This window comes from Hippocampus zosterae, chromosome 9 (assembly GCF_025434085.1).
Source record: "Hippocampus zosterae strain Florida chromosome 9, ASM2543408v3, whole genome shotgun sequence".
In the NCBI taxonomy this organism is placed as follows: Eukaryota; Metazoa; Chordata; class Actinopteri; order Syngnathiformes; family Syngnathidae; genus Hippocampus; species Hippocampus zosterae.
The window spans coordinates 3,699,605-3,727,435 of record NC_067459.1 but is presented as its reverse complement, the minus strand read 5'-3'; the positions used below and the strand labels follow the sequence as shown (position 1 = coordinate 3,727,435).

The following is a 27,831-nucleotide window of genomic DNA, read 5'->3' as shown; positions in this document are numbered from 1 at the left end:
AACTTGGGCCTTAAACTGGACTGTGATTTCAAACTCGATCGGCAAATTGGTGCCGTTGTTAAATCCAGCTTCTTTCACCTTAGACAGCTGGCCAAAATAAAACCTGTCCTCTCACATGAACACTTTGAGACAGTAATTCATGCCTTTGTCACATCCCGGCTCGATTACTGCAATGTCCTTGACTTTGGAGTCAGCCAGTCCTCCATTAAGCGCCTTCAGCTGGTCCAGAATGCCGCTGCTCGCCTCTTGACTGGTACTGTACTCGTAAGAGGGAGCATATAACTCCTACTCTGGCATTCCTTCACTGGCTCCCCATTCATTTTCAAGAAGAAGAAGAGTTATTTTCAAGATCCTCCTCTTTGTTTTCAAATCTCTGAATAATCTCGCGCCACCTTACCTCTCTGAGTTCATCCGCCCCTACACACCTGCCCGGCACCTCAGTTCTGTGGACCAGACATTATTAGAAGTACCAAGAACTAAACTGAGGCTCAGAGGGGATCGAGCCTTTTCTGTTGCTGGTCCCTCTCTCTGGAATGACCTCCCACTGAACATTCGGCAAGCCTCCTCGCTGCCCATCTTCAAAACCCTCCTCAAAACTCACTTATATTCTTTGGCATTCGACTCAGCATGACTTAGTTTTGTTCTTGGTTTTACTGTTTGGTGCTTTCTACCGCCTTTATTACGGATTTGTCTTACTGTTTATTGTGCATGTTAAATTGCTCCATGTACAGCACTTTGTATGCAGCGATGGCTGTTTGAAAGTGCTCTATAAATACTGCTGACTTGACTTGACTTGACAGTGGCTGCTGGAGCAAATGTTATTGAGCAACCCCATCTGGAGTTCATGACAAAGACTGTTTGCCTGGTGGACACATGAATCCTGACTTTACCTGACACTCTCCTGGGCAATACAAGACGGAGTTCCACAACTCGTTTTTTTTTTAAAGAAAACATCATGTAAATATTTACGCATCACGCGTCACAAGGCAAGCAAGTTAGTATGGTTTATCATAAACTAACGCTGTTGTGCAACTGCAGGCAAATGTGTCCGAAAATAGATTTTTTTGCCCATATGGATTGTGATGTGATCCAAACGGCTCAATTTTGATTTTTTCAAATCGACATGGGTCACTTATATGTGCATCCAGAAAAACTCAATACATCAATGCTTATCTTGTGTGAAGCCACCACAGAATGAAACAGAATGAAAACAATTCAACAGAATATCTATCACCCTCTTCCTCAACCGCGATTCACGACCGGACCGCCGACCTCCTCAGTCCGGCCCGCCGACCTCCTCTGTCCGGACCCTCGGCAAATTGTATAAAATAATAATTTATAACGTGATTTTTAAGTTATACATTTTATATTTGTGGACTGTAATCTGCGCATTACCGCGATCGCTTGTTAAAATTATCCGTTGTATTCTTTGCGCGCACTAACAGATGTAAGGCAGATGACCGCGGCAGCGCGACTTTGTGTGTATAATGTTTGACTGACTGGAGACCCTGGTTGAGCAGCGCATGTCGGCGATAACGATGCGCTGATTGGCTCCTCTGAACTGAAGGTGTGTCCATACATAAGCATATACGAGGCGCTGATTATATAATATAATAATGCTCTTGCGACGCGGGGGCCCAGTCTCATTCGGCTGGGTCGTCGCAGTGCGTAGAGCCGATCAGCTTCACCAGGGTCCGCCAATGACCACGGTCCTGGGCCAGGTCCGCTGCATCCTCCAGGGCGCTGATTGGCTCCTCTGAATTTAAGGTGTGCCCATACATAAGCGTCAGCACGCGTCTATCCCACTAAACACGCATTCAAAATAGTTCATTGTGGCCGGAAACAGACGCATGCGCAACGCCACCGTGCGCTCACAGCTTCAGTCCAGGAGAGCCGCACACACAATTAAGACGAAGGTTTCGATTGTGTGCAGTTTTGCTCCCATCTACCAGGGGGTCTTTGAGAGCTGTTTAACAGCAGAACAGATAAATAAACGTCACAATGGTGTCCTCTAAAATTGCTTCAAAGAGAAAGGTGGACAGTGAAAATCGGCGTTTCAATGAAGAATGGACCGACTATGCTTTCATTCTACCTCTGTCGAGCACCAAGCCACTGTGTCTAATATGCCTAAAGACGGTAGCTCTGGTCAAGAGTCAAAATATAAAACGCCACTATGTGACAGAGCACAGCTCTTTTGAACGGGATTTCCCTCCTAATTCAGAACTAAGAACAAACGAAATAAAGAAACTGAAAAGGTCATATCAAGACTCAAGCAGGAAGATTGTGACATGTATGACACACCAACAAAAAGCAACAGAGTGCTCACTGAAAGTGGCCTGGGTTTTGGGTAAGCACAAGAAACCATTCTTTGATGCAGAAATTATAAAAGAATGCATGACTGAAGTTATGGGCACAATGTTTGAAGGCAAAGAAAATGAGCAAATGACAGCCAAAATAAAGCAAATTCCACTGTCAGATTCCACATCGACCAGACGAACTGAAGTCCTTGCTGCTGATTTATCTGGCCAGCTTTGTGATGCAATACAAAATGCAAATTGGGATTGATTTCTTTTGTTAAAGGAAATGGATATTTTGATGTATCTTCTTAGCAGGCACAACTTAACAAAATAAAAGAGTTCCTGTGCCTCAACAAAATACCTCTCATTATTTGTTGTGTACTGGCAGAGTGAATAATTGTTACTTTATATATGCCCATACTAAATGGGCATATAGCCCTGCTCCTTATGACCGCCATGCATGGGACCGGACCTTGGTCTTAATAAAAAAAAAAAAAAGTGGACCTCCAGCATTTCTAGTTGAGGACCACTGATCTATCATAATCCAACTTTGGGGATCGTCATTTTAAGCAATGTCACTCTCTGTAGTCGACCGAAACGAATGCCACAATTACCATGTGATGGGATGATTCCGAACCAAACATCATGCGACCGCACTCGGAAAAACACGTTACTGAATTCCCTGTATATGCTGTGATAACTAGCATAACTACGGATTGATGACATGATGGTTTGAACACAAATTTCCTGAAATGTTGTTCAAACCTTGGTTTGCAGATTCAACGCTGCCATTACTCTCCGAATGAAAAAAACGGTGTTAAAGTGCTTTGAGTAGCTTGAAATTCAAACCCTAATTACAACGAAGTTGGGATGTGCTAGAAATAGCATCCAATAATGTGCCATGTTTTGTCATAATGGGCTGACTCATAGACACATTTTGATTTTCAGTCAAAGGCAGAGAGCAAGGATTTACTTGATTGTTTAATCTCACACTTTGGTAGGCAGGCACTCCAGAGACCCAAAAATGTGAAGAGAAATAAACAGAAAGCACATTTTATGTCATATGCCCCTTTACTGTTTCCCTGGAGAATAATTTCACACGTTACACACATACTATTTGGATAAATAGGATTTCATTAAAACATACACAATGCAAAAGCAACACAACCAACAGCACTAAAATTAGATGATGGAAAAGAATAGTAATTGTAGCCAACGATACAAAATGTACAATGTACCTCTCTGTGTGGAGTTATGTTTGTTCTCTGCGTACTTCGGTATCCATCCACTTTGCATTTTCTAAATGTTGTGAATGTTCTATGTTTGGCTGGCGATTCATCGAGATTACACCCCCTCTCGCATGAAGTCAACTAGTGTAGACACCAGATCTCCCGTGATCCCGCTCAGGGTGGTGGACACAAGATCGTGACACATGTTGTGCTCCCTAAGTCCAAACTTCCTGCGGTGGAAAAACAGTGCACTGCTGAGATTGGAAGTTTAGGAGAACAGCTGTGCAAAGCAGGAGGGTGTCTTTTATTTTGTGTCCATGTTATTGTGTCCATGTCAGACATTGGGTCAAAGCTGGAAAAGATGTTGAAAACACATACACTAAAACTATATCATAAACACAAATAAATGCTTCAAAAACCAACCGATAAGCTGCACTGGAAGGTGTTGCAGCGCAAATTCTAGTCACAGTCTCAAAAAAACGCCCATGACAAGTGAAAGATGATGTGAGGATTCAGGGGTTGAATACAATCCAATACAAGTCTCCACCCTGCTTTTTTATAAACACGTCAGTATGAAACACAAAAACAGTTATCCTGTAGTTTTCAGCTATCTTCTAGCCCGTTTCCCCCGCCAAAAGGTTGATGTGGTCAATACAGTCAGTGTCCATGTTTAGTAATCACTGCTGATTGCTCCCCTAGACCCAAGTCTTTTTGCCAAACACGATCAAGCAGACAGTCCTTGTATCTAAAGTACGCCAGCGGAAAGCGTTTCATCTGCGTTGGTGACTACCATGCCAGCTGGTGTCCCGTTCAGCGGTGACTGCGGGGTGACTTTTGCCAGACAGTGATCCTTGCTGTGAGTGCAGCTGTTGGCGCAGAGTTGGCAAGAAGAACAGGCCGAGTTGCAGAATGGCAAAAAGCGGAAAATACTTAAGCGCCACAGCAACCAGCCGGGGGACCAACAGCACCAGCAGAGCACCGCACATCCCACCACCAAACCCAGGATGATGTAGAGAACCACCAAGGACGCAGAGGCTGCAGACTCTGGAAAAATAATGAATTACAAAAATTCCATGATGGAAACATTTGGACTTGGATTGGTGGTTATCATATCCCCACAGACAGAAATGGTCAGTGGGACTTCTGAAATCGATCCGTTTGTATGCTACTGCTGTGGTTTGAGGATACGGGGAGCTGGAGGTTATCGCTTCCGATTTCAGGCTAAAGGAAGAATCTTGGGTATTGTGGACGGATGGATCGCCGGTCAACCACAGGGCACATGAAGAGACAATCATTAACACTCACTTTTACACCATTAATAAGTGAAAACTAAAACTACACAGCCTCCATGGGAACCATGCAAATGAAACACTACAGTGAAACTCCTCGACAACGAAACCTACATGGGCGAAAATACCCCCAGGTGTGTAAAATGCATGAAATCCTTTCCCATTTTTCTGCTCCCACTACAACGAAAAGTCCCCCTGTTCCGTTATTTGTAATCTTTTTCTCTGCTCTTGCCTCGCAACGAGATTCACTACAACAAAGACAAGCCTTCCGCAAAAGTCTAATCCAACCTCAGCATGCCACAGCGACCTCTGCTGATTTGTTCGGAAACGGCAACATCAACTACCACACTTGTTTACACATGCACAGTAGTACAGGAAGTATTTGTTTCAGAAGCAGCACGAACGTTGCATTGCTAAAATGGCGACGAAACGGACCTTTGCATACCAAGGAGTTAAGAAAAGAAAAGCTTTATCACTTGAAGACAGGATAAAGGTAATAAAAATGAAAGATGCATAGCAAAATAAAAGACATATGCAAGAAATTTATGTCAGAGAAAGTAAATGCTGATCGTAACTTTCGCGATTTCTTTCCCTTTTTTTCTTTCTATGCTGGCTATACGAAGTGTCAAATAAGTGTATGCTAACACTTATGCACTATTGGAATAAAAATAAAAAGTTCACATATACGTCTTTGTGTGTGTTCGTGTTTACGTTTGCTACAGTGAAAAGTCTCCTGTTGTGAAATAGTTCTTGCTGCTAACATGATTTCGTTGTATAGGAGTTTCACTGTACACCAGGGGTGTGAAACTCATTTTTCCGCCACCTTACTTCTCTGAGCTCATCCGGCCCTACACACCTGCCCAGCGCATCAGGTCTGCGGACCAGACATTATTAGAAGGCCCAAAAACTAAACTGAGGCTCAGAGGGGATCGAGCCTTTTCCGTTGCTGGTCCCTCTCTCTGGAATGATCTCCCACTGAAGATTCAGTAAGCCTCCTCGCTACCCATATTTAAAACCCGCCTCAAAACTCACTTGTATTCTTGAGCATTTGACTCAGCATGACCCAAATTATGATCTTACTTATACTGTTTGGTGCTCTCTACCGTCTTTGTTACCGAAAGATTGCTTTACTGTTGTATATGTTAATTGCTCCATGTACAACACTTTTTGTGCAGCGATGAAAGTGCTCTATAAATTCAGTTTAGTTGAGCTGAGTTGAGTTTTGTCACGGGCCACTTTGGAATGACGTTGTTCCTCAGAGGGCCGAGTTAATATTTAATCATCACATAGTATTATTATTTGTACACAACAAATTGATGGATTACGAGTTTTGAAATCAGTCAATTATTTGTTTGTTGTTTGTTCACTTATGATTCAAGTGAGTGTAACCAGGTTTAGAAAATTATTGCCAAATATCAATGTTATTTATTACACATGGCAATTTGACATTTCGGTACAGATTTTAGAAAGTATCATGGAAGTTGACACACATGATCTGCTTTCGCGGGCCACATAAAATCATGTGGCGGGCCAGATCTGGCCCCCGGGGCTTTGAGTTTCACACCAATGCTGCACACCATTACAGACAATTCTAAAATCTTCTGAAACAAATTTATTTTTCATGGGTATGACGGTTAAGGGCATTAAATATAGTTTCAGGATTTCATCCAACTATAGATTTCTATTGGGACGAGCATCAGTGTTGTTTGACTGTCAAAGTACATTATCATTCATAATACATACATGACCCAATGTAAAACAGTAAGACCATTAAAAAAATAAAAAAATAACAGTTTAATGTGGCAATGCTACAAAACATTGTGATTTGAAAAATGTGCCATATTATTGAAAACAGTTTAACATTAAAAATGGAGCATCACAAATTTATGATGCTGTCCCAAAAAAGTCAGCCTACATTCAGCATGCTGTATAACAGTTAGGGATAGGGAAACTGGTTTGTGCACCATACATGCAATGAGTGCAGCAGCTGCATAAACAGTTCTCTTCGGCATTTCCTCTCCACCATACTGGCAGCTGGAAGCTTACTGCGTGCTGAGAAATCCTGTTTAATTATTATTGATGTTTTTTTATTTTCAGCAATTAATTAAATGTAGATTTTTTTTAACTTATTAATTTTCATTTTACCTGCCATTGGCTGGCAACCAGTTCAGAGTATACCCCACCTACTGCCTGGAGACAGCTAGGGCAGGCTCCGGCACGCCCACGACCCTCGTGAGGATAAGCGTTAAAAGTTATGGATGGATGGAAAGATGGATAATTATATATTTTTTCTAATTTTATTTTTATCAATGTTTCTATTTCCCCATGTAATGTAAATTTCCCCAGTGTGGGACGAATAAAGGATATCTTTCTCATCTTATCTTATTTTTGTCGTATTTTTTTCTATTTTGTTTTTCAATTTTCTAATTCTGATTTCCTTTTCGCATTGAAAAAAAATCTTCCTCAAAATAGATTACTGATACTGCGTTGACAAGTTGTTATTGCATTACAAAACTTTAACCACATAAAACTATTACCTGTATTCTGTCTTCACACACAAAAAAACAATCAGGGGTGGATACAAAGGACAATTTTGCTTGAGTTTCGCCTACCAAGAACATACAAGAACTGAGAGAAGCAATAATTAAAAAGTTGACGGTAAATGTATTTTCCACTTACCTGACACAGACTCATAACTAGGAGTGCTGTGTGCAATTCCACAGTTGAAGTGTACGGGAATTGGCACTGTGGGGGAATTTCTAAAAGATGGAGGTGGGGTTGGTATTGCTGTTGGTGGCTCGGGCGGTAGAAGCTGACCTGCTGATGAACGACAGACTTTGATCAACTATCTTAGTCAGAAAGGTCATGTTTTGAAGGTAGAAGGCAAGTGAACAACCCGTCTATTGCAGCGGAAACATTTCAGACCGACAATCTGGAGAGACACTAAAAACAAAACAAAAAAAACCCCACTTTGGTTTTACTCGTTACTACTTTGTTCACATCCTAGAAACACATTTAAACATATTAAGTTACTTGAACTACAAAAAACATACTGTACATCTTAAAATACACTTTTCAAACCCATTGTAAACATACAGTACACGAAAGATGAAATGCGATAAAGCAGGTACTTGCATTATTTGCAGTGCTCTAAAATACTTGAGGAGTCAGCAAAGTTCCAGGACCGGTATCACAAAATGTATGTATGTATATATGTTTCAAACTGACACGGTGTACCCAAAGCGATAGAATAATCGCTTTGTGTACAACGAAATAATTGAAAGTGGATCCCCGAAATAGCAGACATGGAAAGAGATTTGTCAGACAACAAAGGGTCTTTAATACAACACAAAATTACCCGACCGGGAGAATAACAAAAAGCGCTGGTCAAAATAAGGACCAGGAATTAAATAACGAGAACAACAGAAAACGCTTGCGGGAAAATAGCAAGGAATAGTCTGTTAGGAAAAACGCTATAAAGTTCACATGAAAGAGAACAACGACGCGCAATAACAGCCACAAGGCTTGGCGGCAACGAATAATCAGAAATCGAAATGGGCGAGAGAATTGGCACGGTGTGGAATACTCCGGCAGTGAGTAGACTGCCAGAGCGTCCAAATGAAGGCTGAGTAATCAATCACAAATGGGGGACAGGTGTACAGGGGGCGGGCTTCCACGGGACGTGACAGTACCCCCCCCTCAACGGACGCCTCCCGGCGGCCTACCCGTTTTGGACGGATGAGCTGCGTGGAAGTCGCGCAGAAGGGACGGATCAAGGATCCAGGAGCGGGGGACCCATTGCCGATCCTCCGGCCCGTAGCCCTCCCAGTCGACCAGATACTGGAACCCCCTTCCCCTGCGCCGAGAGTCCAGGATGGCTCGTACCGTGTACACCGGGTCACCATCGACGACCCGCGGAGGAGGGGGCGGAGTGGGAGAAGAGGCCAAGGGACTGGTCGTCACCGGTTTGAGCAGGGAGACGTGGAACACGGGGTGAACCTTCATGGTGGCCGGCAGCCGGAGCTTGACCGTGACAGGGCTGATGATGGACTCGACCTCGAATGGTCCGGTGAATCGGGGCCCCAATTTCGCAGACGTGCCGGCCAGGCGAAGGTCCCTCGTCGCCAGCCACACCTTCTGTCCCACCACGTAGGTAGGTGCCGGGCGCCGACGACGATCCGCGATCTGCCGGTTCCGGGTCACCGTGCGGGATAGTGCAGCCCGGGCCTCCTTCCACACGCGATGGGCCCGTTTGTGGTGGTGCTGCACCGAAGGGACCTCCACTTGTCACTCCTGGGACGGGAACAGCGGTGGTTGGTACCCGTAGGCCGACATGAAGGGGGACCTACCAGTGGCTGAAGAGACGAGGGTGTTGTGTGCATACTCCACCCAAGGTAAGTGGTCGGCCCAGGAGGAGGGACGGTGGAGACACACACAGCGGAGGGCCGCCCCCAGATCCTGGTTGGCACGTTCGGCTTGACCATTGGACTGGGGGTGATATCCCGAGGACAGACTAGCCGTGGCCCCGAGGGACCGGCAGAATCGCTTCCAGACGCGGGACACGAACTGGGGCCCCCGGTCTGAGACTATGTCCATCGGGATGCCATGGAGACGGAAAACGTGCTTGATCAGGAGGTCGGCGGTCTCCAATGCAGATGGCAACCTGGACAGAGGCACAAAATGGGCAGCCTTGGAGAATCAGTCCACGATCGTGAGGAAGACGGACCGCCCACGGGATGGAGGAAGGCCCGTAACGAAGTCCAGGGCGATGTGAGACCAAGGTCGAGGAGGGATGGGCAATGTCTGGAGTAATCCCGCCGGAGGTCGACGTGAGGTCTTGCCGCAGGCGCAGGAGGGGCAGGCATTGATGAAGTCCACCACATCCTTCCGAAGCTCCGGCCACCAGAACCGCTGGGTGATGAGATGCACAGTCCGGTTCACCCCAGGATGGCAAGCCACCTTGGACCCGTGCCCCCACTGCAACACCTCCGAACGTAGCGGTGGGGGCACGAACAGCTTCCCCGTGGGACATTCTGCCGGGACTTGGACACCATCCTGAGCTGCCTGCATACGCTGCTCAATCTCCCATCTCAACGCCCCCACGATGCACTGGGCCGGGAGAATGGTCGCCGGTGTCCGGTCCCTCTCCGCGGGGTCGTGGAGACGGGAAAGGGCGTCGGGCTTGGTGTTCTTGGACCCTGGGGAGTATGTGAAGATGAAGTTGAACCGGGTCAAGAACAGGGCCCACCGGGCCTGACGGGAGTTTAGTCGTTTGGCAGAGTGGAGATATTCCAGATTTTGATGGTCGGTGTAGACCAGGCATGTCCAAAGTCCGGCCCGGGGGCCAAATCCGGCCCGCGGTCAAATTTCATCCGGCCCTCGGCCCCTGTCATAAAATCAGTGCCGTCTGGCCCGCAGGTTGGGCGCAATGGAACACGTGTTGCATTGACTGAGGTCTCGTAGACTGGTGAGTGATGTTTCATAGAGTACTGCTTCCCTCTAGTGGCTAAATGAGTAATAGCATTCACTAAATGAGTAATAGCATTTAGACACTAGAGGGCATCACTCACGAGTTAACAAGACATCACTCCGTGTTTATATTGACTGATATGTCATATTTCAAATAATCCTTGCAGTTGTGGATATGTGTATTGCTTGTTCATTTCCCTGTTGTTCGAGTCAAAGGTTTTGTGACTATTGAAAAGTCATGGTGATACATTTTATGTTTCAAATCAATCAATTTGCACTCTGGAGACTTCTGTTTAAGAAAAAGTCAAGTGAATAAGCACTTGCATGTGATATACCTGTTTCAAATGAACCAAAGGAAATTCTTAAGATTGTTGAAGTTGAAATTCCATAAAAATGGAAATGTGAAACAGACTGGCTTCTTAAAATTTGTTGAACAATATTGTTGTTCAATGTAAAGAATGTCAGCCAAGGTCAGCCCCCGACATTTTACCACATAAAATCTGGCCCCCTTGGCAAAAAGTTTGGACAGCCCTGGTGTAGACGGTAAATGGCTCCCTTGCCCCCTCGAGCCAGTGGCGCCATTCCTGCAAGGCGCCGACTACAGCCAGCAGTTCACGATTGCCCACGTCGTAGTTTGACTCGGCTGCACTGAGTCGACGAGAGAAAAAGGCGCAGGGGTGTAGCTTCTGGTCGACCGGGGAACACCGCCCCCCACCCCTGAATCCAAGGCGTCCACCTCTACGACGAAAGGGAAGTCAGGGTCAGGATGTTGTAATACGGGAGGATTAGTGAACGCTGCTTTTAAGTTTGCGAACGCCGAGTCCCATCTGAATGGGACTTTAATGGACGTCAGCCAGGTCAACGGGAGTGCCTTTTGGCTGTAGCCGCGAATGAAACGCCTGTAGAAATTGGCAAACCCCAAAAAGCGCTGCAACTCCTTCCGGTTGGCTGGAGCAGGCCAGTTCGTCACCACCTGCATCTTGTTGGGGTCTGCTCTTAGCTTGCCCTGCTCAATAATAAACCCCAGAAAAGAGATGACGGGTACATGGAATTCACATTTCTCTGCCTTGACGAAGAGCCGATTCTCCAATAAACGCTGTAAAACCAGTCTGACATGTTGCTTGTGTTCTTGTAACGACCGAGAGAAAATTAAGATATCGTCAAGATAGACGAAGCAGAAAATGTTCAGCATGTCCCTTAATACGTCGTTGATTAGACTTTGGAATACGGCGGGAGCGTTTGTCAGCCCGAAAGGCATGACTAAATATTCTAAATGACCCAGCGGAGTCTTAAAAGCAGTCTTCCATTCGTCTCCTTCCCGGATGCGGACCAAATGGTAAGCACTGCGTAAATCTAATTTCGAGAATATAGTGGCTGTTTGTAAAGGAGCGAAGGCGGAGTCCAACAATGGCAGCGGATACTTATTTTTGATTGTGATGTTATTCAACCCACGATAATCCACACATGGTCGCAGGGTCTTGTCTTTCTTCCCCACAAAGAAAAATCCCGCACCTAACGGTGATTGCAATGGTCTAATTAGACCGGCAGCGAGTGAGCTGTTTATGTACTCTGTTAGTGCTTCGCGTTCGGGTTGGGACACCTGATATAGCCATGAATTCGGCAACGGAGCGCCCGCCTGGAGGTCTATGGTGCAGTCGTAGGGACGATGCGGGGGCAAAGAGCGTGCGCGATCCTTGCTGAATACTTTTTGAAGGTCATGATAGCAATCTGGCACTCCGTCAAGGCAGATAGTGTCGGGGGAGTCGTCACTGGCACGTCCGTGCTCCCCTTCGGCTGATCGGAGACAATGTTTGTAACAGTACCGGCTCCAACTTTCTATTGCCGGACGCTCCCAGGAAATCACGGGGTTGTGAGTCTTGAGCCAGGGCAAACCGAGAACAACCGGAGCGGCTCGAGACCGCATTAAATAAAACCGGCGATGCTCGACATGGTTTCCGGATAATTGGAGTCTTAGTGGTTCTGTTCTCTGTGTTACCACCGCCAGGAGGCGCCCATCGAGATCACAAACCCGCTTCTTATCGGCCAATTCCTCGACAAAACAACCCAAGTCCGAGGCGAGTTCGGTGTCCATCAAACAGTCATCAGCCCCCGAGTCTATCAGGGCCCTAACCCGCTGCGACCGGGACCCCCCATATATCTCCCCCTCGAGTTCCAGTCTCTTGGGGTGCCCCGGCCGGGATTCGACTCGCCGAGGCTCGGGAGGCTCTGCACGAGATCGTGACTTACAGTACTCGGTGAACGAGGATGGTTGAGGTTCCGGACGGCTGGGAGCAGCATGAGGTCCTTGTTGATCGCTGTCAGACCAAGCCCGATCGTTGAACCGGCGCCTTCTCCATTATGATCCCGAGCCTTCGTCACCTAGCTGCATCGGCTCCACCTCGGTGGCAACCTTACGGAATCGGGGGTGATCTCCGGGTCCTGCTGCTCGAAGCGTCCCACGGTCCTTTAATCCGCGACGAAACAGTCCACACAGCGCCCGATCATCGTAGCCACTCTGGGCGGCCAAGATCCGGAACTCGATTGAGTAGTCCGCTACCGATCGCCTCCCCTGGTGGAGTGCAAGTAACCGGCCCTTCCGCCTCTCTGCCCCGCATGGGATGGTGGAACACCCGGCGAAACGCTGTTACGAAGTCGTGGAAAGAAGACCGGAGGCTCGGCTTTGCGTCGCTCGTCGCCATAGCCCATGACGCCGCTGGACCTGTCAACAAACTCATTATATATGCCACCTTTGCGGCGTCATTAGCATAGACGGACGGTTGTTGGTCGAATATGAGCGAGCACTGGTGGAGAAAGTGCCCACAGTGCCCGTGCTCACCCCCGTAACGTGGGGGGTGTGGAAGCGACGGCTCCCTCATCATTGTGGGGAATGATGCGGGTGCCTCAGTGGTGGTTGGACGAACCCCGGGGGGAGGTGTTCTCTGTTCCTCCACCCGTACCAAACGGGGTTCGAACTCATCGAAACGATGAGCCAGCATTGTAACTGCGCCACGGAGTTCCGTAATGGCTTGGCACTGCTGACTCATCTGTTGCTCTTGTCGGGACAGAGCGGACAAAATCTTTTCTATGTCTGCGGGATCCATGATTGCCGGAGTATTCTGACATGGTGTACCCGAAGCGATAGAATAATCGCTTTGTGTACAACGAAATAACTGAAAGTGGATCCACGAAATAGCAGACACAGAAAGAGATTTGTCAGAGAACAAAGGGTCTTTAATACAACACAAAATTACCCGACCGGGAGAATAACAAAAAGCGCTGGTCAAAATAAGGACCAGGAATTAAATGACGAGAACAACAGAAATCGCTTGTGGGAAAATAGCAAGGAATAGTCTGTTAGGAAAAACGCTATAAAGTTCACACGAAAGAGAACAACGACGCGCAATAACAGCCACAAGGCTTAGTGGCAACGAATAATCAGAAATCGAAATGGGCGGGAGAATTGGCATGGCGTGGAATACTCCGGCAGTGAGTAGACTGCCAGAGCGTCCAAATAAAGGCTGAGTAATCAATCACAAATGGGTGACAGGTGTGCAGGCGGCGGGCAGGACGCCCCCCCCCCCCCTGCTGGCAAACACGGGACGTGACACAAACCCAAACAGCGAACGGATTTTCCCTCTTGAATGTAATTCGCCTTGAGTGGATAACCGCAACCTCGGCTCTCAGCACCAATTGAGCATATGCTTTTTTATACATTAATGTAGATACAGAATATGAGCATTTTAATGAATGAGAGGTAGAGTCATCACCAAGAATGAGTCATTGATCTTTGCGCAAGATCCGGAGACGAAATGCCAGAGCTTTCAATGGAATGGAGTCTGACATCACAAAGACCGAAGAAAGCAAAACAGTCGAAGTCCAAATACAAAGTCACGTTGAAAGACTTGAAGACCTGGATGGCACAAAATTTCTTGAAATTCAACGAAAAAAAGACAGAGGTGATATTGTTTGGTCCCAGTGGCCCTTGTACATTCCATCCTGTAGACTTGGGCCCCTGTCTCCTTATCTGAAATAAACGGTCTCAAACTTGGGCCTTAAACTGGACTGTGATTTCAAACTCGATCGGCAAATTGGTGCCGTTGTTAAATCCAGCTTCTTTCACCTTAGGCAGCTGGCCAAAATAAAACCTCTCCTCTCACATGAACACTTTGAGACAGTGATTCATGCCTTTGTCACATCCCGGCTCGATTACTGCAATGTCCTTTATTTTGGAGTCAGCCAGTCCTCCATTAAGCGCCTTCAGCTGGTCCAGAATCCCGCTGCTCGCCTCTTGACTGGTACTGTACTCATAAGAGGGAGCATATAACTCCTACTCTGGCATTCCTTCACTGGCTCCCCATTCATTTTAGAGTTATTTTCAAGATCCTCCTCTTTGTTTTCAAATCTCTGAATAATCTCGCGCCACCTTACCTCTCTGAATTCATCCGCACCTACACACCTGCCCGGCACCTCAGGTCTGTGGACCAGACATTATTAGAAGTACCAAGAACTAAACTGAGGCTCAGAGGGGATCGAGCCTTTTCTGTTGCTGGTCCCTCTCTCTGGAATGACCTCCCACTGAACATTCGGCAAGCCTCCTCGCTGCCCATCTTCAAAACCCTCCTCAAAACTCACTTGTATTCTTTGGCATTCGACTCAGCATGACTTAGTTTTGTTCTTGGTTTTACTGTTTGGTGCTTTCTACCGCCTTTATTACCGATTTGTCTTACTGTTTATTGTGCATGTTAAATTGCTCCATGTACAGCACTTTGTATGCAGTGATGGCTGTTTGAAAGTGCTCTATAAATACTGTTGACTTGACTTGACTTGACTTCTTCAATGTGAGGGACATTGTCTACAGTGAGTTCTTGCCACAGGGCTAGATGATCAACCAGCACGTGTATAAAGAGTTCCTTCCTTTTTTTTTTTTTTGTTCCTGAGAAAAGGCGAGAGCTGTGACTGTACAACTTGTGGCTGCTTTACCATGACAACACACTTACTCACAATGACCTCAAGCATCTGTTCCTGGCAAAGGAGAACCTCTGTTCTCTGACTTGGCTCCATGGGATTTTTTTTCCTTTTTTCAAGCTCAAGAGAGTCATCAAGGGTACCCGTTTTGAAGATGGGGAGGACATCAAGATGCCTGTGACTAGTTGGAGAGGATCCCGGAATAATTCCTCAAGGAGTGCATGAACTTGTGGCAAAGAAGGCTGGAGAAGTCTGTTCAAGTCAAATCACGTTTGTGTAGATGGTCCTTATTTACAAAAAAAAACAAAACGAAAAGTTCCCGCATGCCCACAGTTGACAAATTTTCGTGACATCCCCTGATAGACCGTCTCAGACTCCATGGGGTTTACTGGGAATGCGTAGTGTGGAGGAGAGAACAGAAGAGAATAGAAAGTCATTTTTGACACAGTATGGGCAGAAACTACGAAATTGGTGTGCAAATTATTTTTTTTAAAAGAACATCCAAAAAAAGTTCTGAAAAATCACAACACTAAAATTGCAGTACAAAGAGCCATGAGGCCCAAGTGTTAGCTACTGTATGTGTACAGAGGCAGCGGAATCAGGGATGTTGAATGTGCAAAGTAAAGAATATAAAATTAGGCCCAACAACTGGCAATACGGCACTAACTTTCATATGCATTGTATTGTAACAGTGGAATCAGGGACATTTGAATGGAGCAGAAGCAACATGAAAAGAGTGAGTTCAGGGGAGTGATGGCTTGTGGAAGAAGCTGTCCCTAAGTCTGTTCATTGTGGTCCTGATGGAACGGTAATGCCTGCCTCACTGCAGGCACTTGGTGATAATTAGGATGAGTGCAACTGGGTGGTGGTCCATGAAATTAGCAGTCGGCAAAGCAGCTTTATTTATATAGCACATTTAATACACAAGTTAACTCAATTATCTTTCCATGAATAAAAAAATAAACAATTTAAAAACATTTAACATTGGTAAAGGCATAATAGTGGCAGACTTTAGTATGGTTAGGAGGATGGCCTGTGTCAGGAACAGGTTGATAATGGCGGTCTGAGCAACCTGAGCAGCAAAGGCCCAGGAACCTTCCCGGGAACCTCATCAGGCCAGGATGCGTTCCTGCGGTTGACACTGCTGAGTATGTGTTTCCTCTCTTGTACCTGAACCATCAGAGGTTGGTTGTTGTGATTTGACTTTGACAAATGTGGTGTGGTTGAAAAATTTAGGGGTGGAACCTCGAAGCACGTAAAAGATTCCATTCGGCTCCTCAGTTAGTACGACCGGAAACTTCAAAAAAGTGAATTTTTGTCTGTCAGTGGAATCATCACGAACCTGGTTCGTACCGACATACCTTCCCTGGGGATAATGGAATGTATAACCCGTGAAAAAATAGGGAACACTGTAGTTCCAACACTGAGATATTTGTAAATTGGAGTTACACCGTATATTTGTGACACCAGTCCTAGAACTTTGTGACACACCTTGTATGTTTGCTGCTAACCTTATACTGTATACTAAAAAATATGATGGCTTCGAGAGAGCTATTGGGACCAATTGATCTAGTGCCAACGTATTACATCACTGACCTTTGCATCCTGTGGTTAGATTTTCTTCCAGGTCACTTCCATCCCCGCAATTGTCAATGCCTTTATCATCGCACACCAGACTGAGTGGGATACACTTTCCATTCCTGCAAGTGAAGTAAGGCTCACTGCTGCACAATGACTGGTTGAACCCTGAGAAGAAAGAGTGTGATGTCTGAATCAAAAACAATGAGCCTCATCCATGAATAAATGTGTCGAAACGTTCTCACACTGTGCATACGTTTAGCGTATACATGCCAAGTCCATCACACCACCGTGCAAACGTGAATGATTCAGAATTCATTCAAAAATGACGGCTCGTGTCTATTTGTTGTTGTTGTTTACGATGATACTAGTGCAGCGTGTTATACCGGAGACAAATTCCTTGTGTGTTCTACATACTTGGCCAATAAAGATGATTCTGATTCTGATTCTGATTCTGATAAAGCTCCGGCCTGCATAAAGCACAAGTGGCTATGTGGGGGCCTCTGATCTTTTGAATGGTCATTTGGTGACAGGGAATTACCGACAATGTTGTTTTTATATTTCTATCCTGCATTTGCATTTGATTGACACGAAAAACTCTCAGGCTTTGGATGAATGCATGCAGTTGGATGGCTTTTCCTGTTACATCATGAAAGCGTGTACTTGGTTGTAGTATTCTGCTCGATGAGTGACAACTGCTAACAGACAGCTGCAGATGCACAAATAGTAAGTACAGCACTTGCACCTGTTTGAATGGGACGAAGGTAATACCAGACTCGCTCACCAACCCCCCCCCCCCCCCCCAAAACATCCCACTGTTATTCTGCACAAGGTCACTGCTTTTTTAACCAAACCAAACTTTGGGATTGTTTAATTGTTACCCTTCATTGATTGCATTTTCACCAGTTGTTTTTTTTTATTTCATGAATGAGAAAAGAAGTGCACTAAGGGGGAGAAACGTTTGATTTTTTTTTTATTGGGTTCCCTGAAAAATTATTGATTTATGAAATATTTTACATTTGTTTTAGAGTCTTGAATAATTTGCATCGTTAAGTAAAACTTCCAAAAAAGAACAGCAATTAATTTTTGTAATTTCTAAACAGTACTTGGAAAAAAAAACGTTTTTTTTGTGATTACTTTGTACACTTCTTTAATTTAAGAAAAAACATCTGGACATGACAAGGTATGAAAAAAAATATTTGCTGTTGATCAAAAAAGTTTGTGCTAAAGATATCCTATTTGGTAAGAACAAGGAAAGCATAAAAAAACATGAAAAGATCATGAAAATTAATTTACTTCAATGATGCATCGATCTCAATTTTATATCTCTCTTTTTGCTCTCCGTGCCAAACGCCCTGACAGAACTTGTTTTTGGCTTTTGAGTAAATTCGTCTGTGTGTGCCCTGCAATTGGCTGGCAACCTGTTCAGGGTGTACCTCACCGACTTCCTAAAGATGGCTGTGATAGTAACTTTGTGTATTTTGTTGCCACTCTCATGATCCTGTCCTGTTTGTGTTGCAGTCGCCGGCAGTTTTAGAGGACGTTCCGTCCAGAGGTGCACCTATCCCGAATCTCATCATTACCATCTGTCGGATTATTCAGCCTTGCTCATGACTCTTGTTTCCAAGTGCCTGTATTCTCTACTAGACATTCATGCCTTTTTCCTCGTAGTTTTCTTGTCACGTTTTCTAGTGTTTTTCATGTAAGTAGGACTTGATGTTGTTGTTGTTGTTGTTGTTTATTGAACATAAAACATATACAGTAATAATTTGACAGAAAATAAGGTAGATAAAATAGTAAAAAGAAAGAAATCAGTCTTCATTCAACACAGTTATTATGTTCATGGGAGTAGGAAGAAGTAAAAACGTATCTAGTCCTACCCCGTTAAGTGTTTATATCTAATAAATCATTTTTATATCAATCAGAAAAGAAAAAAAGTAAGAAGAAAGAAGTCTCCATTAAGGCTCATACTTTACCCTTAACCGTGATATTTTTACAACTTTTGGTTTGTATCGGGATTATATAAATCCACACCCTGGCACTCTTGTGTCAATTTTCTCTTGTCTTCATAATGGATATTTCAATACCTTTCTCTATTTATCAACTTAGTTTTGATTTTGATCATAGTATTATTCTCATTTTGTGAAATACATGTATTGGATTTCCTTGTCCTTTTGTGACAAGCGATCTGGTTTTTTTTGCCCTTGCCTTTTGTAAGGGTTTTTGGTTTTGTCTCATTTTATCCTGGTTCTTCCTCACCAGCATCTTTCGTTGGACTTTGACGGTCTTGTAAATAAACCTTTTTTTGTCAACTCTTATCTGTGTCTACACTTTTAGAATCCAAATCCAGAGTACTCCGGAACTCCTAGAAGCCGCCTGACTTCTCCTGGTCTCTTTTTTTAAAAACCTAGATTTAAAAAAAAAGTTTTTTTTATTGTTGTTGTTTTTTTTTTAAGTACCGATATCATGAGCTCATGTAGTGGCTCAAACATCTTCTGTTCAGAGCCGGCCTTTCGTTTGACATGTAGAAGAAGCTGCCCATTCCTTTCCGTCCAACATTTTCACATTGTTGTCCTCAAAGGAATGTCCATTCCCTTTTGAGATGCAAATTAACTACAGACTCGACATCATCCTAAATCGGGCCACGTATTTGAGTAGAGGTTGCATGGAGTTCCTGTCTGAGTATTAGAGCTGCAGACGCCTTTAGGAAAATGTCTTCAATTTACTTTTATTTCAGCCATGTGAAAACATTGCCCAATTTCAATGTCTAATTTTAGACCAAAAGCAGAGTGTCCGTGTATGTGTGTGAGTGTGTGTTTGTTTACCAAGTCTGAACGATGTGAAGTCCCCCACGAAGTCTACTCTGGGCTGAGTCCCACGGGTGACAAGTCGCAAGGTCAGGTAGTTTCCTGTCGACAGCACTGGCCGTGGTGGACTCTTGCCACAAAGAGGGGGCCCAAGAGGAGGAGAATTCCTGTCCCATCCATCATAAAACTGAACAAATGAGCCTGCGTGACAGGGATCCCCTGAGCTTTCCCCAGAGGTGGGCTCCAGTTTGGGGTTTAGGGGAGCAGAGCCGCGTGGGGATTCGGGTAACACAGGGGCTGGGCTCAGAGGGGCAACTCGCAACAAACTGTAGACAAGGAAGAAGCGAAAATGGAACTGGACCTTGTCCTTTGGGGAGGTGGCCTGCATGGTGAGGTGGCAATCGGTCCCAATTGTTACAAAGTAGTACTTTTTAGATTCTTGATGGGAGTTGATGATCATGCCATCACCTCGGATGGTCTGACCGCAGAAATCCACCACATTCACTGATAAGACAAACACACCACAAACCAAGTGAATTCATTACAATGACAGCAACAACAGGACCTCAAGGTCAGTTTAGCCAAAAGGAGCACAAAGTTTTCATATGGAAAATCCACCTAGGCTGTGGCCTAAACTGAACCGGCGTGCAGCCTTGGATTCCTTTGATAGTGAGTGAATCTTCACCACCATTCGACACCCACCTCATGACACTGAATCTAAAAGAGATCCAAGAATTCTACCTAAGAGAAGTTTAACATGTAAAATTGATAATTTTGGCCATTTTCTGTTGCACCTGGACTTGGAGTCCTATCATACAATATGTTAAAACATGCTCTCAGTGACATTAACCCTTTCATGCATCCTGTAATCTGAATACATGACAAACTGTCCGCTGTAGTAACCACTGTCCCTGAAAGGGTTAAAATCCTGTTGCGAGGCGACACCACTTTTAAACTTGTTTACCTTCATAGACACTGCATTGTACATAACATTACATCAAACATTCATTCATTGACTTTCTGAAGCACTGATCTGCACAAGCGCCGCACATGTGATGGAGCCTATCCAAGCCGTCGTTGGGCGGTAGGAAGGGTACGCCACGAGCTGGTCGTCAGCTAATTGCAGCAACGTGTTTTAGTGACATTAATAAATAACAAACATCATAAAATATAGTACATAAAATGAGTAAGGCACACCCGACTCAACAAGTCAATTAGTTATGACACCCGCTTGGCCGTCATTGGCTGCAGATGATCACATGACATTGCTTGTCTAATCAGTACTTTGGGAAATTTAGTTCGCTTAGTAGTCAATGTGTGACTGTCGTGGTAGTACGTCGTACAATTAAAAATTAAAAAAAAGGATGCGTATCTCTTGAAATTGTATTTACTTTTTTCTGTTTTTAATAAATGTGTTTTTTTTAATACTGTATATACCGTATATATTTATTTTTCACTCATGAAGGGTTTAGTGAACGTGCATATTAACTGGTGGGGTTAGGTACCTCTAAAAAGGGTAAGAACCACTGCCTTCTCAACTGCTGCAGCTGTAATGAAGCTATGAGAACTGGTCACAAACATGGACATGAAACATATACAGTAATCCCTCGCTATAAGGCGGTTCACCTTCCGCAGATTTTTTCAGTGCAGTTTTTTTAATGCATTTTTTTAAACAGTGAATTGTGTTCTGCATCCTGATTGGCGAAGGGACTGACCAACATGAACTGTCTCCGCACCTTGTCTCTGTACAGCTTGCCAAATTTACCTTTGCAAATTTTTGGTCTTTGGTTTCATTGTATCAGTGGCAGATGCTGGTATGTCAAGGAGGGGAAGCTCAATTTCAGCCTACATCATAAAATGTGTCTGTTTATATATACGTGAATTCTACTCTCTGTTCCTTTTCAAAAAAATGAAAAGGATGCCTTCACCATAAGCTGGGTGATTGGCTCATTTCGCTGTCAATCAAAAAGAGATTCAGACTCAGACAGATCATCATGAAGAAAAGCTGAGCTTCTGCACGCCCACTGTCCATAGACTCCCACAGACACTGGAGCGTCCAATGGGCGGGACAAAACCAGCATTCATCCAATGACTCGTCTTGTTTCATTGCATTGCGACAACCTTCTCAGAACTCTCTCGACGCCCAGCATCCGTGCGGTTGACGCTCAGCGTCCACACTGTTTAAAGCTGAGTGAAGCTACGGGAATGAATGAGAAGAGAGTCGCCTCGTAACCAGTGATAAGAAGCTGGTTCAGAACAAAAGTTGAGCGCGTTGTAGCGCATATTTAGTCAATGACATGTCCACACAATTATACATACACACATATATTTGAACAGTTACTTTAAGACATTTTAGGGGAAGCTGAGCTTCCCCTGCAGTCTTAGAGCAATCACCTCTGCATTGTATACATAGTTCAGTATTGTATAATAACTGAAAAAAATAAAGCTTACTATCAAGTATCAAGTACAACTTTATTGTGTTTGTTATTTGAAATGTCTTCCTTGTCACATTTTTTTGCTTTAAAAAAAAATAAATTCTACTTCACGGATTTCACTTATCACGGGTTCTTTTTGGAACATAACCCCCGCGATAAATGAGGGATTACTGTAAATACAAATTACAGAAAAATAAATGAAAGACAAAAGTCTCTTCTGCACCTGTGTCGGAGTATTGTTTCTGGTATTGCTATCTTCTCTGCTCATGGACTATTTGGCTATTGACCTCGTTGTGTTTCGCGTTTTGTACTCTTGGTTTCTCTGCTTTTTGTAAGTACGCTTTTGGTTTTGTGATTTGGCTTTTCGCTCGCGTGAATTTTGATACATTGTTTTCGTTTGTATTCGCGGTTGTCATAATTCGGTTTAGGGACCAACACGTAGGGCACTACAGTAGCACTTTAGGGCTCCCCCGCCAGCTGCACACCTGTTGGTCATTTGGTAATTAGTTGTATAAAACGACTCCTGCCCGAACACTCTGTTGGGTCATTGTTTGCTCTTGCTCCTGTCATGTGTGTTGCTGTTTGCTCTTGTTTTCTGTCATGTTTAGGTCATTGTTATGTTTTAGATTTAGTCATGTTTTTTGTTTGATACTTTGTGTGTTTTGGATTTAGTTTTCTTTGTTTTAAATACAATTCTTCAAATACACCCCGCTCCTCCCTCCTGCCTGCTTTTTGGGGTCCACCTCGCAACGTGACAGCGGTCTTTATTTTTCTCCCTTGCCTTTTGAGCAAGTGCTTTTTGTTTTTCGTTTATGTTCTCTCTGGTCCTTGTTTTGACCAGCGCTTTATGTTACCTCTTTATCGGTGCGATTATTAGCATTAAAACATATTTTTGTTACGGAGACCTTGTCTACGTTTTTGGGATCCAGATTTAACTCAGCTTGTCCGAGTCGTGACACTCGATGCCATAAGAACACTCACAGGGAAACAACAATATGGGGAATATAAATACACTGTGACACCATATATAAGGCGCATTGGATTATAAAACACACTGTAGGCTTTTGGGAAAATTGAATGCTTTTAGGCGCACCATCTAATGCGGGAAATGCGATACTAAATTATAATGAAACAGAGCAATGATTCAACAAAAACATCAGACGGAAGGCCTTTTGTCAAAGCCTGGCCATGTGTTTCATCAAAAAAGATAATCTGACAAATAAATGTGTAGGAACACACTGTTGAACTAATTTAAAATTACATGATTGACTCAACATGAATATTTTGAATTTTTTTGTGATTAGTCGAAGCTGTAGTCACAATTCGCATGAAGATTTGATTCTCGTGTATACTAATTACCCTTAATGAACTTGAATGGATTGGTTGAAAATTTGGAAAAATGGCAGCAGAGAAACCTGCCTAGGCCATCACACAAACTCGTGAATCAGCAGTGGTGTTCTTCCATGAGCCGGACCAGGATATATGGGTGGGCAATTCCGGCTTTGGAAGCCCCATCATCTGGGCCGTAGGCCAAATAATGAGAAAATTTACAATCACCCATGGAGTTTATTAGCTCTGTTTCCAAGGGAGACCATTAACTCCTTCTACAATGACCTCCAGGAATGTCCCAAAGCCGGAGCCCCTGTTGGTGGGAAATGATCATTCCCTCCACTCGGCAAATGTGAGAGTAAAATTACAATTTGAGCTCTTTTTCAGTCATATTGTCATAAATGAAAGGCAGTATAAAATGTGAAGGCGTTTTGAGCAGTGAGGTGTGACAGTGTGGCGGCATTGTGTCAGTGGTGCAGCAGTATAGGCAAGCTTTGTATCCATGGATGAGCTGAGCATGGCTGATCCAAGAGATGTTCGTTTCATGCACACGCATGCGTGCACGCACACAGTGATTCTGGCTGGTTATTTGACTAAAAGTGGATGAGGGGCCACTCAATTCAGGATTAGCCCTCAAACTCACTATTGAAACATTCTGATAAACACCACAGACTTTCGGAGTGTGGGGGCTCATTATCATTCGTAAAATGCTCTTGACACGCATGACTGAATTCCTCAGCTAAAAACAAGTAAAATGAGCTTATTTAAACTCCCAAAACAAGCTAGTATAGAAATTTGAATGATGCGTACGACCACGTTTTCGATTGACGTGATAGGATTTCAGTATCGTTTTAGCGTATTTTAGTGAAGTGTGCGAGTGCATTTCAACACGGTGCGTGAAGAAATTAGACCTGCCTCTAGGCAAGCCACATCAAATGTGTGTGTATACAATACATGCCGATTTATATCGCGCTTTCACAACAGTGGGAGCTGTAACAAAGCGCTGAATAAAACAGTTGACATAAAGTAAAATAATAAACACAACACATAACATAAAATATGGACAGTCGTGTAGTCCTAACGACCTTTCCCTCATGCACTTTGTTGTTTAGAGCAGTTTGAGACAAACGAGGAGAGAATAGTATTCTTTCACCAGTGGAACAGAGACGTCATGCTCAAAATGTGCACACGTCGGCTACAAGCTAAGTTTCAACGTCAACAAGAAGCTGTGGCATCCATTGATGAAAAAAAGAGATTGGTTCACTTCTCCATTGTTCCATGTAAATCCATTTCATTTCCAAGCGGCGGCTCTCAGTTCCAAATACGCATCTACGCGATGAGAGGCATATTGGAAGGCAGGGGTCGGCAACCCAAAATGTTGAAAGAGCCATGTAGGACAAAAAAAACAAATATGTCTGGAGCCGCAAAAAAATAAAAGCCTTCTATAAACCTTACAATGAAGGAAACACATGCTGTTTGTATGTAGGAGACTGGACTGTCCCAGAATTGTTTGTTATACATTCCTTTCTTGTATGTTCACAAACGCCCCCATAGAATTTATTTTGTGATTTCCTCGTTTGATTTTTTTTTTGTTTTGGTCTTTATTTTCGCTTTTCTTAGTGTCAGTGAGGTGATCATGAATTTCCGTTTTTTGGAGGCTGTCTTTGAATGCATCTTGAGTTGAATGAGAAGAGAGAAGGCACAGAGTCAGACGCAGAGGTGTCTGTGTTTGTTGAGACTGTTAAAAGCATAAATAAAGTGTACGTTTTTAAAAACCAACACCACAGCTCTCCTTTATCGGAGCTGCAACATATATCTATATCTATTTGAGCTATATTAGCCTACTATCAAAACTTTTTCCATTTTCAAACTTTTTTTATAAAACTCCAGGAACCCACTAGATGTCACTAAAGAGCCGCATGTGGCTCTGGAGCCGCGAGTTGCCGACCCCTGTTGTAAGGGTACTCCTTTCTTTGCTTTTTCAAAGTAAAACATGGCGGTTGTCCAACAGTCGTGAAGCAGCCTGAATGAAGCAATAGGATTACTTGGTACTGTACACGGTAATTTAAATATAATGACAAGACATGATAATACTTGTTGATTATTGTCGTATAATAAGGATTTTCCTAAAGAAATTAATATGTACTCATGATTTTAATTTGTAAATGAGTCAGTCAATAGGAAGCCTCTTGGTATTTTGTGCACGCATTTACAGGAAGACAACGCTTTTTATGGGTACACACTGTCTCTTGAAAAGAGGCAGGTCAAAATTTGCTCCGTGACTGTCCGGGGAGAAGTGGCAGATTGACGTGAATATTGTGGACAGTGGGTCCTTATGAGAGTGTATCAAATTTGTATACCAGTTTGTTAAATTAGTGTGAATGACAACAATTTACTACTGCTCACGACAATGATTTACTAGTGTTGAGGACATTTCAGTAGTGTCTATGAGCAAGAAATCCATCAGTGTGTATGACAGCATTTCAGTCATGGGCATTAAAGCGTTTCAGTTTTGTATACCTGTATGAGAGCATTTCCCTATTGTTTATGAGCAAGCAAATACTGTAAATAAATGAACTTCAATAGTGTTTATAAGAAAGTTTCAGCCTTGTGACTGAGGGCATTTCAGGAGTGAATGTAAGAACTAATCCTGATATGCTTCAAATCGGCCTACGCTGGCCGGATATTACAAACACCACTACGCAAAAGGATCTGAATTTATATTGTTTCATTACAGAAACTAAATATATGTTTAGGGACTCATCTTTCACAATAAATAATAAATAAATGGATACGTAATAAACGTGAATGAGTTGACTGTTTTAAAATAAAATGTCAGAACATCGTTTTAGTGGATGGGTTCATAGCAATGATTTTTCATATTTCAGTCTTCACATGAAGTTTAAGGAAAACATAATAATCAAATTTCTAAATGATACTTGATTGTACTTCATAAAATTCATTAGAAAAAGTACCTGCTACTCATGTCTTAAGTCAGAATAGCTCAGTGTGCTCCATTTAGGGATATAACGACCAGTAGTTTGCTACATTGTTCAAAAAGGATTCAAATAAAGCATATCAATTTAACTCACTCAAAAGGTATCTGCATACGCATGCAATTGATGTTAATAATCACAATTCCACAGCTCTGTTCAGTTTTTTATGTGGTTATCGTATTTTCAGTGGCTAACTGAATATTGCTGGTCTTTGCGTTAAACAAAAACTATTTTCAATTGGTCTTTGAGTTAAGTTAGACGTCTACAAAAAAAATACATAAATAAAGGTTAGAGCTGTGGAGCAATAAACTGCTATAAGCCTGCTAAGGACTACGTTTGCGTACACGTGTTCGTTGTCACGGTGGACGTCTAACCTGTGTCGATGGCTGACCCGTGTAGACTCAAAAAGCAGAGTGGGAGTAACAGCGTGACCAGGCGCCCACAGGGCACGTCCGCATGAATCTCCATCATCCAGGCTGGCCGCGTCAATGAGGACTCGACTCACAGAGGAAAGATCAGCGCCATTCTCGCCCCGACGTGAAATGATCCCAACTTTGGAATTAAGTTGGCAGGAGGATTTTATCTAGTACTATGGAAAGGCCATTATGCACACGTAGTTTGTGTGTGAGTGTGTTAATCCCACATCTCGCCCCCACCTACGGTCTCGGACATCTCCACGACAACAGACAACTAATCAGCTGTCAGGCAGCAGTGCGTGTGTGTGTGTGTGTGCGTGTGTGTGTGTGTTTGGACGACGAACAACAAAGCGGCTCGCGAAAAGTTTAAAAGAAAGCGAATAAACTTCAGTGAACAAATGTCCTTTTATTAAATGACGTAAGGTATTAATATGTTATGCATGTACCCAAATGTAATTAAAACACAAATTATCTACATTTAGAAGTGTAGAATTGGTAACCTGAATGAACATTTTATATGTCCGATAGATTTCAAGTGATTTGCTATTGGCTGCTCAGCTGTTCTATGGCCAGGCGGGTGATGTGACTGCTGACAACAGGGACGGCTCCAGGATGTTTTATTTTCTCTCCTGGGGCTAGAGTGCTATAACGATACAGAAGGTGGCTGAGAAAATACCTTGAAAAAAATATTTTCAAATATCAAAATGCTGGAGTGTCTTAATTGGGGCTAGACAGATTTCTGACTGAGCCATCAATGAGTCTGGGCGTAGCGCCATCTCTAACAATGCAGCAAAATGGATTCCAAAGTGTTTCAGTCAAATGTATCTGTTGATATTTAGCCAAATGCTTCAGAACCTATTTGATGGCACTTCACTGCGCAGGCGGCCAATGATGCAAAGCTTATGGCGAAAGCAACCAAATAGTTTTTTAAGGTATAGACATGGAATTATCAATCAATCAATCAATCAAATTTCATTTAAATAGCACTTTCAGACATAAAAATGCAACTCAAAGTGCTGTG

At 43.6% G+C, this 27,831-nt stretch overlaps 1 protein-coding gene across 2 annotated transcripts; it reads right to left on the bottom strand.

The window, feature by feature from the left end:
• Positions 1–3,265: 3,265 nt before the first annotated feature.
• ldlrad2 (low density lipoprotein receptor class A domain containing 2) lies at positions 3,266–27,101 on the bottom strand. 2 transcript variants are annotated; one of them, XM_052075210.1, is made up of 5 exons: positions 26,769–27,101; positions 19,653–20,138; positions 16,846–16,995; positions 7,495–7,632; positions 3,266–4,570 (listed from the first exon to the last, which is right to left on the bottom strand). In XM_052075210.1, the coding sequence occupies exons 1-5, from the start codon at positions 26,863–26,865 to the stop codon at positions 4,272–4,274; spliced, it is 1,170 nt and encodes a 389-aa protein (XP_051931170.1). In that variant the 5' UTR covers positions 26,866–27,101; the 3' UTR covers positions 3,266–4,271. The 2 variants fall into 2 exon arrangements, with proteins under 2 accessions (XP_051931170.1, XP_051931169.1); XM_052075209.1 differs by having other exon boundaries at positions 7,495–7,635; positions 26,769–27,099.
• Positions 27,102–27,831: the final 730 nt, after the last annotated feature.